This window comes from Elgaria multicarinata, chromosome 1 (assembly GCF_023053635.1).
Source record: "Elgaria multicarinata webbii isolate HBS135686 ecotype San Diego chromosome 1, rElgMul1.1.pri, whole genome shotgun sequence".
NCBI lineage: Eukaryota > Metazoa > Chordata > Lepidosauria > Squamata > Anguidae > Elgaria > Elgaria multicarinata.
Genome location: NC_086171.1, coordinates 159303765 through 159318492, shown reverse-complemented (window position 1 = coordinate 159318492; position 14728 = coordinate 159303765). Strand labels below are relative to the sequence as shown.

Here is a 14728-nt window from a genome sequence, read left to right as displayed (position 1 = left end):
CAAGCCATATGTTAGTGAAGCTTAAAGCCGGACAAGAAGACTTTTCTTGATTCCATCCTCTCATCTTGTGCCATACTACAGACAGGAGAGTAAGAGATTACTCTGCACAGGCTGGGAATACTGGGCTAACTAAGAGGGCCCAGACGGAAGGCAGGCTACTGCTGCCTCCAGAAAACAGATGGTTTCAGAAACCACATCAGCTTAATTCGAGACATTTAAACAGAAGCAGTAACCCCAAATAGAACATGTGTAACAATTTCCAGAAGGCACCTGTCTTAGTCTATGGCAGCAAAAACAACAAAGAGCCTGGGTGTTATCTTAGAGACTAACAATTTTATTGTGGCATAAGCTTTCATGCACTGCAGCTCCCACACAACTTCTGTAGCATTCGGGCTAGTTTAACCCCTGGTGGCATTTCTCTGTTTTCTCAGGCAACCAAATGCCAAAGGGCAGCCCTGATTTCTGACCTATTTTTCTCAGCCATAATATAACTACTCTCTTCAACAAAATTCTCCCCCCACTACCACCTTCAATCCTTCCTCAAAGCAGCTTTGTTCCTTTCGATCAGACTTAAGCTTTAGTGATGTCCATCTGTGCCTAAAGATAAATGGTTGCCCCTGGCTGGAAAGGTGCTTCACGGGCTCCTTGATGTCACATGTTCAAGGCAATGTCAAATCAAGATGCAAAGGCGCAGCGCTTCAAAACGTCTCTTCAGGTGTTTCCAGATGAAGCATTTCTCTTGCAATTGCTCTGCCTTAGGCACAGAATCTTACTGGAGGTCCAGACGTCATTATCTTCCATTTGTAACCAGCCCATGTTTTCCCACGGCTTCTATCATTTTTCTTATCAAACAAACAAACCATGAAGTAGGAAAAGATAAAATGGTTGCTCAATGCCTTTTGATTAATCAGAGTAGGAACTCTCTGGAAGCATTTTTGGCTCTGGGGAAGAGGGATCCTGCAGCCAATTCAGCAAATGGCAATGGTGGGCTACCTTTTCTAGTGCACTGAAACCATTTCAGTCTCATTTGTAGTATAATGTTTGAAGTCTAAAATTGTGTGTTTTGGGCAAAAGGATGAAACGTGACACATTTATACATTGCCCCATACTAGACATATTACATATGGATCCCAGCAAGCAATGCTCCCACTTCCAACGCCCAGGTGGCAGAAGAGCAACTAATATGTACATCGGTCTGAACAGTTCAGCTTAAAAATGCACTTCAGTTACAGACATTATTTTGAGACCTTACAATCACTATTGAGAACAGTCCTCTTGATGTATTTTTTAAAAAAATAACCAAACACTGTAAAAAAAATTGAGCCTGGAGTCCAGTATTGGGGAAATGCTGGGAAACAATAACAGTGGTTTCAGCACTGCTTATATTTATTTTAATGCATTGTACATGCCCAGAGAAATTCAGTTATTGGGCAGTTTAAAAATATGAGTATATAAATGTATATCAAGAAATGTTTCGGGCGAAGCAATGGAGGCAATTTTTACCTCTCTGTCCTTTTCCCTCTAGACAGGCTGCCAGGGTGGGCCCCGAGAGGCCATACGATTTTGTAGATACCTGCCTCCGGAATGCCCCCTTTTTTTACCCCAGAGGTCATATGTGGCCCCTTTTGTGACCTTGCAGCTCTTTCCATGGTGGCTGCAAAGAGGAATATGGGAAGGATTGGATCTTGATGTCCCCGTCCTAAAATTGTAGCAGCACCTGTCTGAGGGACCATAGGATTGTGTCCCAAGTTATCTGGAGGACCACAAGTTGTCCAGATATAAGCTTTCCTCCGAAGTTACATGTTTAAGGAGATCCAATAATGCTATATTGTTGATATTTAAATCATGTTGTACCCAGCAGTAATCCTAATGGAAGCCATAGATGATAAATGGCAGTGCTACGATTTCCTTTGGCTCTTGAAATCTAATTTGGCAATAGACTTCTTGGCTCCATAGAAATAATTTATTGAGAGCAAGTATCAACGATTCAACTGAGCTGTTCTTCCATGCCAAGGATCAAATTTGTCCATATTAGATTGCATTTTCTGGGACGGACAGAGTTTGAGTAATTTTCCTTTTGATATATAGACACTAAGAATTACAATTGGGTTCACATTTCTATCTCGAAATCTCAGTTTCCATTCTACAGAAAGCTGAAGATGTACATTTTGAGTTACTTAATCTTGTTCACAATATTTTATGCTGGAAAGTTAAGATCCCTTGTGCCATAACCACGCAACATATAGAACCACAGCTGAGGTCTACTCAACTTAAATTTTGCAGAGCTATGGAATTAAAAAAGAAAAAAAAGGATCTAGAAGATAATACTCCCAAGCACTGATACTTCACTTTTCCCATAGCATGGGAATATGGACACTTGTTGTTTACCTTTCTCATAGCATGGGAATACGGACACATGTTGTGTAGTCTTTGCATCTTAGGCAGCAATCCTATGCACACTTGAGAGTAAGCCCCACTGAACACAATGGGACGTACTTCTGAGTAAACACTGTATGATGATTGCACTGTAAGTTTTATCATCGATGCCATTGAAGCTTTGGGTTTTTTTTGCTTTACTAAATAAACCAAAGTTTCATAGCAGCCACTCTATGGCAGAGGAAGGCTGAAGATAGATCTGGCTTTGCCAGATGCTTGCATACAAAGATTATTTGCGTTACAAACACTAGCTGCTACTAAAGAAACAGCAAAGCCCCATCCATGTACTGGAGTATGGCTCAACAGGGCAGAACAGCCTTTGCCAACCTGGGGTTTTTGTTGTTTATTCGTTCAGTCATTTCCGGCTCTTCGTGACTTCATGGACCAGCCCACGCCAGAGCTTTCTGTCGGCCGTTGCCACCCCCAGCTCCCCCAAGGTCAAGTCTGTCACCTCCAGAATATCATCCATCTTGCCTTTGGTCGGCCCCTCTTCCTTTTGCCTTCCACTTTCCCTAGCATCAGCCTCTTCTCCAGAGTATCCTGTCTTCTCATTATGTGGCCAAAGTACTTCAGTTTTGCCTTTAATGCCATTCCCTCAAGTGAGCAGTCTGGCTTTATTTCCTGGAGTATGGACTGGTTTGATCTTCTTGCAGTCCAAGGCACTCTCAGAATTTTCCTCCAACACCACAGTTCAAAAGCATCTATCTTCCTTCACTCAGCTTTCCTTATGGTCCAGCTCTCGCTGGAGTAAACGTTTTACCTGGGGTAAAGCATTGTTTTTATACCTTTCTCAGCTGGTAGCTGCTTATGTAGGCTCTTTTTGCCTACCAGCAGTGCATAGGGTTTGATGAGCAACCAGCATTAAGAAGTACTAGTGTTTGAGATAATGTTGATATAGAGGTCTGTGGAACTGGATTACACTCAACAGCTGAGGCTTCCAGTTAGCTTCACCTTCTCATCAGAACTACAGATGTCATTTCCCCAATGTAGTCTTGAGTCAGCACCACAAATTCATAGCCCTTACAACAGTAAGCACATTTATGAAAGGAAACTCTTGAGCTAGGTAAGTGATAGCTAGCTACTGGAGGCCCAGAAACTAGATCCAGGCTTGTGCAACCCTCTTTGCTTGTGAAGAAGTGAGTACAGTAAAACAATCAAGGTACTGATATGGCTAAATAGAAATCTATATATGTCTAAGTACTTATACAATGCAGGAGACCTTCACCAGAATACTAGAAAAAGGTTACCATAGCTAAGAAAAACTAGTCACTCTCAAAATCTCAGCAAGCTTTGTGAGTTTGGACACTGGTAGGTGGCAATCTCCAGTAGCACATCCCACTTCTTGAAAGTTGCCCTGCCCTGCCCCATCTCACTTGAGCCCTTCCTCAATTGAACCAGAATTCTCTGCATGTTTGTAGGTACATATCCCAGTTTTTTCCTACTTGAATTACCCTAAGTTCCATCATAGTAACAGAAGAAGCTGCCTTATATTGGCTGGATTTGCACAACGTGACAACCCATCATGGGGATCCAGCCATGGTTGGTTGTTGTGTAGTCTGAACTCGGAGCACTTCATCCACAGGCTGGCTTATTTTTTGGGTACAAGCCATGCCAAGACCCCATGGCTTACTGTAGGGTAATTTTCACCCACAATGAGTTGTGTTGTTTGATCCTGGGAGATTGACTTCATCATGGCCTGCAACAACTGGCTAGAGCCGCTCAGCAGGAGTGGCAAAATAGCCCATGCTGCTTACTTTTCATGATCTCAGCAGTGACTATTCTTCCAAAGTGCACTTTGGAAGGACATCACTCATTTCCCAACATTTTTTTCCTTCAGTGCCTCAAAAAAGCACAATTGGGGTCATATTTATTTAGTCTCCCTTTCACAAGTGCGCTTACAGCTCTCCATATATGGAGTCTTACCTGGTCAATTTCAGCTGCCAAAGGGAATGGTGAAGTGGAGTAGGTAACATACAAGGAAATTGACAAGATGAGGTTGCATATTGGCTAATTTGTGTACAGCTGAGAAGAACTGCTGGGAAAATAATGAGGGGAAGGAGGGACACAGAAGCGCAGTTCAGCAGCACTGAAAATGTGGGGGGATAGCCAAAGGAGTAAGTGAATGAAAAATTTCTGTGGGGGAACAAGATCTCCCCCTTGGTGACGTGATCCTCCTTTTTGGAACACTTACTGCTGTGGTTCCAAAAGTTCTTAAAAAAAAAAACCTTGAGAAGGCAGCTGCATGGGACAAAGTGGGTAGGGGTGTAAGTACTGCTGGTGCCCCATTAGCTCAGTTCAATCCCACCATCCTTTGAGGTTTTTTTTTAAAAAAAAAAGTCAGGGAAACTTGCACATTTGGAGTGACTGGTAAGTAAATGGAAGAGAAATGCACACAAATTTAACGGCTGGGAAGTTAATGGAGGCAAAATTTGTTCACATTTAAGGGCTAGAAAGTAAATGGAGGGAAATTTATGTACCAGCAGTAATGGAACAGTTCATGCAGGTGTGCACATTTCCCCTCTATTTACTTAACAGCCCTTGCATTTGCACAAATTTTGCCTCAATTTACTTCCCAGTAATTAAATTTGCATACAATTTTGAGGTGTGTTTTAAAAAGAGCTTCGTGTGGCGCAGAGTGGTAAGCGGCAGTTACTGCAGCCAAAACTCTCCCCACGGCCTGAGTTCGATCCCAGCAGAAGTTGGTTCTCAGGCAGCTGGCTCAGGTCGACTAAGCCTTCCATCCTTCCAAGGTTGGTAAAATGAGTACCCGGCTAGCTGGGGGAAAGGTAACTGTGACTGGGGAAGGCAATGGCAAACCACCCCCCTACAAAGTCCGCCAAGAAAACGTCAGCAAAAGCAGGTGTCCCTCTAGGAGTCAGCAATGACTCAAGTGCTTGCACGAGAGGTTCCTTTCCTTCCCTTCCCTTTAAAAACAAACTCGCTGAGTCAGAATGCATCCACGCTGGCATGCAGAGGGATCTCAGCTTAAGAGAAATGTAGAGGGATCTCGGCTTAAAAGAAAGAGACAACTATTTCAGGTACTAGGACTTATAATACCAAAAGCCACACACTGAGTAAATGACTCAAAAACAAATTATATTGCCATTAGTACAGGCGCTGGGGTTTCCCCATGGTGCTCTTGATGTACAACGCCCGCACATTTTGCCAGTTTTTCTTCAGCAAAGATACCAGGAAGTTGATGGCCAGATGAATGTTGTAGACCAACTCGTCCTCAGTCATCTTCACATGGCCAACAGCCACAGCTAGACAGAGCACCTGGGAGGACACAGGAAAATAATAAACCATTCAGTAGCATGGACAAGTTTCGAGAGAAACAGGGGAGAAAACATGTCAACAGGAAACCATGACATTTGTTATTCCAAATGCCAACTGTCTTAGAGGTACAGGTTCTGGAAAACTGGCTAGTGATGCACATGGATATCAACTCCTAAATGAGCAGGACCTTAAATAAAAGGGTAGCCTGGTATTTACCAGACAGGTTTTCCCAGGCTAAAGAACAGTTTTTAGTTCCCTGTTTTATTAAACTGCAAATTACAGTAGCTCTCTTGGGTTTAAATGCTAAAACAATTACTGGGGAATAAGCACTATTGAACACAGTGTGACTTACATCTGGGTAAACATGCACAGGTTTGCACCGACAGTTATGTTTTAGTTGTGAGAAGTTATTTGCTGAAGAAAGTTATTCCTTATTTACCATGACTGCAGTTAGTCCATTTAATGTAATCTAAATACGCAGGCATTTTATCTTTGAACGCTATTGTTAGACTGGATTATTTCTATTCCAGTTAATTTTGGCCCTGATTTAGCAGGGTTCTTGAGCAAATGCTTAAACCACTGGGACTCAAAACATAAGTCAGGCCAATCTGGTAGGGCCAGGTCATAGAAATTTCCACTGAATTGGGAAGGGACAAATATTTGAAATACCTGGGAGAAGGATCCCAGCTGTCTACCTGCAACCATTTGTATCAATATCCTGGTTTGTGGGAACCTAGGCAGCAACTGTTCTTTTAATTCAGAGCTGAATACATAAGACTAATTCGCTGCAGAAATATGACAAAGCTGTACAAAATTAAGAGGTGAATGGATTTTGGATTACCTTCTTTTGCCCTCTGCCTGCAACACTAAGCTCAACTGATTTATTTTGTAATCGAGAAAGCTAGCCAAATTCTCCCAACCAAAGGACCCAACTCATCTAACACAAATAAAGACCCTCTCCTAGAGTTCACCCCTCAACAAGCCAGCTTTGTTATCTGTAGACAGGCCTTTACTTAAGAGAACATTTCTTCAAGTAAAACTACTACCAACTGCTGTAGCCTTTGAAAAGTTACCTTTTTCATCTGAAACTTGATTGTGGATTTGACCTCATCAACCTTGGCCACCATGTTCTCATTGTGAGTAAGGAGAGAAGGAAACTTGCCAGCCTTGTTCAGGCCTGGGCCCAGGATTCGAGGAATCTGCTTGATCAGGGACTCGGAAGCCAGGAAAGCATCATACTTCTTAGCTGTGAAAGAGACAGATTTTAATATATGGCACTGAGACCATTTGCAACGTACCTTAAAAATGTGCAATGCAGATATCTTCAAAAGTCACGAATTCGTACACACCCAGGATTCTTAGGGAAATGTAAATCTGTGATCAAAACCTGTACTCAAGGAAAATGGGAGCTAACCAATCCATATGTGATGGCCGCCTCTATTAGGACAGCAGTTTAGATCTAAACATCTTCAGTTAGCTTCTAAGTTTAGCTTTCAGACCATGAATTCAAAGGACTGGGTAGTGAGTTCTGTATGTAGAACTTGGGATCCATGATCACTCTCACCACTCTTAGGTAAGCTGCTCCCAAGACACAGCAGATCCAAAAGTTGTCCCCAATACATATTACATTTCTATACCACCCAGTAGCCAAAGCTCTCAGGACGGTTCACAACAATTAAAACTGCAAAATACAGCATAGAAAATATTAAATTTAGAAGTTTAAAACTACAGTAGAAAAGTAAAACCAAAATAAACCCCAGCAGTTTTGCTCACCCAGCTTCTTCACAAGCTTCTTGTTCTTATTGAGCTTCTTCAGAGCCTCGATGTCCATGTGAGGCATGTCAACTGCTTTGGCCTCATCACAGTGCTGCTGGTCTCCCAGCACACAGATTGAGAATTTGGGCCGTGGGGCAGACTTGAGCCTGAGAGAGGAGAAACAGGCTCATCATCGAAAACACAGCCCACAACGGACAACAGCAACAGCAAATGAGAAACGAACATTCAGAACCGTGGCTGAAAAGCCTTACCGCAGCCGGCCAGCGAGTCTTCACCCACCAGCGTCTACATCTGGCCTCTTAAAAGTGATCGGTGGGATCAGCAGAAGAGCCTCACCACACCTCCCCTCATGTTTTAAGACCCAGGGTGGGGGTCCGTCCAGCCACACCCACTCCGCAGTGGGGGGATCTGAACTACCCGGGCAATTCAGCACTACACCCAGCTGCCATGTGCTCTAGCAGTCAACATGCTGCATAACTGAGAGCCTGAATTCAGGGCCTTGTCACAGGGAGAGGGGTGCAGGCTGAAGGCTGGGTGGAACAGGAACGGTGCCAAACCTGACAGTGCCAGAAAAACGCTTGTCCTTTTGTGGGTCATAGTTTTTCAGACTGATTTGCAACTCCACAGTCTCCAGGAACCTAAAGAAATAGAAAATTAATAATCACACACTGGACTTAAAATCAAGCAGAAACCAGTAACCTACAAAATCAACATAAATCGGTTTGGGCCAAATTAAGCAATACAACCGCTAATGTGGGTTTGGGCAAGATGCTTATATTCCCCTCACTTCTGCAGTGCAATGAGCACATGATGGAATACGAAGGATCACAGGTATCGAATAGGTGAGTCTATATAACTTTGGTCAATATTTGATTAACCAGCCTTGGTTATTCTTGCTTCTGTATTCACCCAGAAGTGCAGAGAGCATTAAGATATGTTTTAGTTAAGTTTCCCTTCCGGGGGGAAAGCAGGGACAGAGCTTCTACACTTTTTATATCTTACTCAGGAGCACAATTATGGAATACCCGGTGAGCCACTACTCTCAGAATTTATATCTGCACTTTGCGTCCAAGTTAGCACTCACATCTGTGCCAACTTGGACGCCACATTTTTGACAGTCACAGATGGATGTAGCTAAGCTACTGTCTCATCCTGTTGCTTTGGATACTTTTCAACTTGTGCAATCTGGGGGAACATGGTGGGGTCCTCTGGCAGCAGTTAGCCTCCATGTTCCCCTCTGCAAGGCAGTCACAATGCTTTCCAGCCTTAGGAGTTGTAGCTTTAAGGCTGGAAGGAAAAGCAAACCCTAGCATGCAGTTTCAACAACATAGCTTCATTTAACACCCTTCATAGCACTGGAGCCTAGAAATAGGCAACCTGTTGCCCTCCGGATGTTTTGATCTATAGTTCCCACAATCCCTTGCCATTGGCCATGTTGGCTGGGGCTAATGGGAGTTGTCATCCAAAAACCTCCCAGGTTGCCTACTCCTGGATTAGCCTGTTATTATGGCTTGAGTTCTCATGGACAGAAGTATTTTTCATAAGAATCAGGTGGTACAGGAAACGTCTTACTTGCGTGTCTTCGTCTGGCTCCCTTGAAGGACTTCCTTCACGGCTTCGTACAGCGTGTCACGGGAGACTTTGCTAATATTGAAAAACACAGGCACATTTATTTGACTTTGGAAGAGGACATGAATACACAAACAAGAAAGCCTTGCATCACTTCCAGAAACATTTGAGCCTTGGGTTTTGCCAAAGCTCTTGTCAAGAAGAGGAGTAGCCATCAAGAACACCTCTCCATGTACCCTCACCATTTTGACTTGAAGCATTAATTGTGTGTTTTTTCCTGGCTGCCATAAGGACAGCAATAGGACAGAGAGAAGATATATGAAACTATGATTTTCTCAACCATTTGGTTCAGGCTTCATATAAATCCTTAGGATTTCTTTAAACTGTTCCTCACAAAATAAAAAGGCAACCTTTATTCCACATACATTCCTAGGTTTTCCAAGGAGAGGCTGCAAAAGGTTTTTTAAAAAAGTTAAGGAAGCCTGCTACAATACAGAGTATTCTACCCAGAATTGAAAGCAAGTTGATGAAAAAAGCATAAACCAATATGCAGTGTTAATGTAACTTTTGCTTCACCCAAGCATAATTGTATTTAACAATTCAGGTCTAATGTTGTAACACTTGGGACCAGCTCGCATATTTTCTATCCTGGGAGCCTGTATGTGTAATACAGGAATGGGTACAGATACCTCTCATCCCATGTACAAGATAACATGTGACTGAGGCAGCACACATATACATCCATGGGTTTTTTTTCCTGTCCTCCCCTTCACGGAGGAAAAATAAATTGGATGTGTACCGCTGAAAAAAATCCTATTAATTCCCAGTATACCTCAGCCAGTGATGATGACTGGGCAATGTTGTACATTGCACATTTCTTCTTCTTCTGGCTAAACATGCCTAGGATTGCACCCTTAGTGACCATTTAGTGGCAAACCCAAGCTAGACTCTTACCCATTATCGCTTAAACCTTCAGCCTCTTGCCTCTTCCAGAAATTGGAAATGACTGCCTTAAACTGGATATATAAACCAGGAAGAATAGACAAGTCTTCCAGGGCCAGCTATGCTAATTCTATACTGGGTCTAATCAGGCATTTGCCAGCAGCAAAACTGCCTTACATACAAACACACTCACTCCCTTTGCTTCCCTACTGAATTGTCCACAATTGGCACCCCGGCACCACCCCAGGTTTACTCGCAAATTAGTCTCCCCGAGTTCAATGGAACTCAGGACACAATCCTTTGCATGTTTGGACAGAAAAAGTCCTAGAACTCCCAGCATGACCCAACCAGCCATGCTGGCTGGGGGTGGGTGGTTTGGGAACTATTAAAACTTTTCTTCTATCTGAACATATGATTGCACCCTTAGTCCCAAATAAGCAGATCCGGTTTGCGGGCTAAGAGGTTTATATCTTGGGGCCGAGAGCACGCTGCGGGGCAACTAGTCCCCGTTAAGTGATATTAGGGAAATAAGCTAAAGAAAGAACGTTACGCGTTTAGTCTAACTTAAAGCCTATCTATCTCAATGGGTCTACTCTAAGTAAGATCGCTATTAGATACAACCCTTTAAACGCAGCAGGGATGCCAGTAACCCCGCCGCGGGCACCGTTCTTGCGCTCGCCCTTCCAAAGATTTGCCCCTCCAAAACACCCTCTCGTTTCCCCCTCGACGGGGCCCGCTGAACACAGTCCAGCCGAGCTGCGGAAGCACGGATGGACACGGATTCCCCCCGAGGCCCGGAGACAAAACCAACACGAACCTCATCTTGCTGCCTTACTTGAAGGGAAAAGACACGCCACTTCCGGCTTCCGGCAGAACTAGACTAGCTGTTCTCGCGAGATGTAAGGTCTGGTTTAGTCACGTGACGTCACATGACATTGCCATTTTGAGAGAGAGAGTGTCGGAAGGGGCGGGGGCAGTACGTCGTAGTGCTGTTTGGGGAGCGGTCGGCTATTTATTTATTTATTTATTTATTGCATTTTTATTCCGCCCAACAGCCGAAGCTCCGTATTGAAAGGGGGGGGGGCGTTGTGTGCTCCTTGTATTAGGAAAGGAATTTAGGGTATTAAAGAAAGCACTGCAGATTGTCGTTAATTATCGAATTATCGTTAAGATATTCTTTTAGCTGTTTCTTATTAATGTTTTCAGCATGGTACCTGGGTTAGTCTTTTGCAGCAAAAATGACCAAGAGTCTAGTGGCGCCCTAAAAAATAACACAGTTAAGGCGCAAATCCTGTGTATATTTAGAAAGAAAAAAGTTCTCCAACTTCTAGCATGCTTCAGCCAGTCATACTGTCTGGGGAACGCTGGGAGTTGTAGGCCTTTTTTTCTGTCTAATAAATGTGTTAGTCTTGTAAGGCGTCATAGGACACTTTGTTATTTTATGATTTTAGAGATGGTTACTATCCTATGGAAGTGGATGTAACTCTGGCAGAGCATCAGCTTGTGCATAGAAAGTCTCCATTGTTTGGTCTCAGGCATCTGAAGGCATCTCAAATTCCATGATTAGGAAAGGCTGCTGCTTGTGTCCCTCTATTTATTTGAACTTTTGTATTCTGCCCATCAGTGAATTAGCCCTTTTCTCAGTCAAAGGGAGCCGCTGCCATTAAGAAGAGATATTAACTTGTACGGTTTTTAGGTTATACTTTTGTCTCATTTTTGCACAATGTTGATTTTATTTAAGTTGCTCTGTGTGTTTATGATAAAGACATGGGGTTTAAATTAATTCAATCTTGCTGTTGTTAGCCTAGAATAGATGGACTGACTGAGTATACAACACTGGCTCTATTATAATATCCTAATTTCCCCCTCCTATTAAGACAACACGTGTAAAAAACATCTTGTTTGTTTTTTACATGAACTATTAATTTTGGGGAAAGTTCTGCCAACATTACAATGTAATTCAAAGTATTATGTTTAGTGGAACTTACTCTTTAGTAGGTCTTTAAAGTGCCACAAGACTGTTTTAGCAAGAGCACTCCTATGCCCCCTAGTGAGAGTTGTAAATTGGAAGCTACAGCCATCCCAGTAATAAGATTGCACCCTAGGTGTATTTAGCTTTGAAGTCTCAGTCCAATAGAACTAAGTCTTCATGCTCTAGTTCTAGGATAGGCAGAAGGTAGATCTAAATCGACTAGTACGGTGATTTGCAGTAGATTGGCAATGATGCCTGACTTCCAGTTATTTTAACAATAGCACTTTGCCCTACTACCTTAAATGGTACTATTGAAGGAAGCTTGAGATAACCAGAATCAAGTTTTTGGGTGGAAGGACTGGGAGCTTGGTTCAGTTCTAGCACTCAAAACAAATTACTGGATTCAGAATTATTTCACTCAAAGTGTTTGTCTTTTGTATATGGTTCAGGTTGGTGAATCTCTGGATCTAAGCAAAATAGATCCTGCAAGGCCGAAGTCTGTCCACTCTGATTTAGCTAAGCAGTTATAGAGAACTGGGGAAATCATTACTAAATTAACATTTGGAATGTAATGTGCACTTTCTTCAAGTTACAAAACAACATTGACAAACATACAGTGTTGTTTAACTTAGTCTGGAAACAGATAAAAGAGCAACCCTAATTTGATATGCTTATTTGAAGCAAAGAGTAAATGAAACCAGTCAAAATTGAAACAAAAGGAGCTTTATCCAAATAGTCTGGCATTTTTTAAAGTAGTTTGTTGAGTTTAGATAAAGTTTTGGTCAACGATGTTGTTGGTTTTTAAACTTAGACATATCTATATATTTAGGGCACAAACCTATTGGGATTCCCATTAGCATCCAAACTCAGAGGCTGAAGGGGATCCTATGTAGACTGGAAAAAGTATGGAGGTGATGTCCACCTCCATGCTCCCACCACTATACATTTTAGCTAGACAGGTATTTTTGCCCATCTAGCTGAGGTATCGGGGAGGGGGATGGAAGGAAGCTGGAGATAGCTCATATCCCCACTTCCCTAATCCCCTCTCTGCCTACCGGCATGCCTCCTTTTTATCCTCTTCAAGGTTGCCTTTGTGACCTCAGAGAGACAGCCAACACAGTTCTCCATGCCGGCTGCAAGGGGGTGGGATAGGGGAGCTTGGACTCCTGGATCTGAGGTCAGAGCACTGTCTCTGACCTCAGATCTAGAAATCCAAAGTATCCTATGGCCCCCTCAGACTCTGTTTAGGGGCCATAGGATTGCTGCCCCAAGTATTTATATCCCCATGTATCTGTTTTAAAACTGCATAAGGTGGCTTACAAAAAAATTAAGGAACCAGCAAAAAGTATTACAATTAAGTTTGGTGAAGTCTAAGTCCTCTATTGGCTTCATTTTTTCAGAAAATGTCTAGAATTCCAAGCACCAAACTCTAACATGTTCTTTTTACTCGGTTTTTATCAAGCTCCCAGTATTCATTCTGTTCATACAAGAAGTAGAGCAGCTAGAGCTAGAACTTGGAGCTGAAATCCAGCTCCCACTTGAATGACGAGCCAGGGAGTAGCAGGTGACATGTGCATCAGGGTAGCAGAAGTAAACTTCATTTTGTTCCTATAATCACAATGGTGCTGTGATTAAAATGAGTCTAAAATGCAAACCTGCACACATGCTCAGGTTGTTGTTTTTAAATCAAGGATGGCAAGCATTTTTTTTGCTTTGTTTTGTTCTAACATCAGGTATGTAGAAGAGGTTGTAAAGTGTGGAATGGTGGGGTGGGCGGGGGAAGAGAAGAGAGAGGTTAATTCTGTGCTTCACACGTATGAAGTAACACACCATTAAAGAGGGACCCCATAAGATAATTAAGTCCAAGATCTAAAATTACCCAGCTGCACAACTGCATACAAGGACTTCACAAATTGAAGATTTTGCTGCCTGAGCCAAAGAATAAGATGCTACCCCTCCCCCATTCCATGTATAAAAGCTGACTGGACTGGCAGTTGACTCTTCAACACTGATAATAGGGCAGCATCCTCCACCACACTTGAAGGTAGCAGTCTAGGTAGGGGGCACAGGACAGGCTGCAATGTGGCACACAGCGCTCTCAGTTGATGCCACCTTCCAGCATCAGCTGCCTGAGGCAGTTGTCTCACTTTGTTTAATGGTATGGCTGGGGTTGCTCTACATATTGTATCTCCAAGCTTTTGAGCTCTCTGATGAAGCAGCTTCTCTCATAAACACATTTGTCATGAGGATAAAATAGTTGTAGCTTATGGCCCTCATAGTTGTGCTTATGGCCCTTATCAGCAAAGGTAAAGGATTTATAAACATTGCTGGTTTCTTTTCCCATAGCATAAAGAGTTGGACTTAACTGCACTATTTCTTCCTCCTTGTAGACTTTTGTGGACAGACAAAACCAAAGACATCTTTCTATTCAGGTCACGTTGCAGGATAGTTAAAGGTGAAGGCCTCTGTGCAGGAAACAATGCCATTTTCTTAGTTTGTTAGGAATCGGGGGGGGGGGGTTAAAGTGTGACTTCTGACACCATGACATGGAAGGCTTAGTGCAGTGGTTCCCAATTGGGGGTCCACTAACCCACCCAGGGGGTCCGTGACACCATTCACATATTAGCTCTGCAAGGTCCGCATTTTAATAAAAGAAAATACGCCATCTCCGTTTGCTTCGACCGTGACGTCATGCGTGAAAGCACCTCCGTGATTTAGCGACTAACTTCAGAGATTACTTCCCTGCACCTAATCCTG

General features: G+C 43.0%; 1 protein-coding gene across 1 annotated transcript; it reads right to left on the bottom strand.

Moving 5' to 3' along the window:
• Positions 1-5511: 5511 nt before the first annotated feature.
• Positions 5512-9282, bottom strand: LOC134408653 (large ribosomal subunit protein uL1-like). Its single transcript, XM_063141016.1, has 5 exons — positions 9061-9282; positions 8046-8126; positions 7486-7634; positions 6786-6958; positions 5512-5712 (listed from the first exon to the last, which is right to left on the bottom strand). The coding sequence occupies exons 1-5, from the start codon at positions 9270-9272 to the stop codon at positions 5542-5544; spliced, it is 786 nt and encodes a 261-aa protein (XP_062997086.1). The 5' UTR covers positions 9273-9282; the 3' UTR covers positions 5512-5541.
• Between the last annotated feature and the right edge of the window lie 5446 nt (positions 9283-14728).

What these genes read in the sequence shown, in the direction of transcription:
- LOC134408653 (XM_063141016.1), bottom strand. Translation starts at nt 9,272, where the DNA reads ATGGCTACTCCTCTTCTTGACAAGAGCTTTGGCAAAACCCAAGGCTCA. An exon ending in GAAGCTTGTGAAGAAGCTGG is followed by an intron (nt 6,959 to 7,485) that starts GTGAGCAAAACT and finishes TCTCTTTCACAG; the next exon opens with CTAAGAAGTATGATGCTTTC. An exon ending in TCAAGTTTCAGATGAAAAAG is followed by an intron (nt 5,713 to 6,785) that starts GTAACTTTTCAA and finishes GTGTCCTCCCAG; the next exon opens with GTGCTCTGTCTAGCTGTGGC.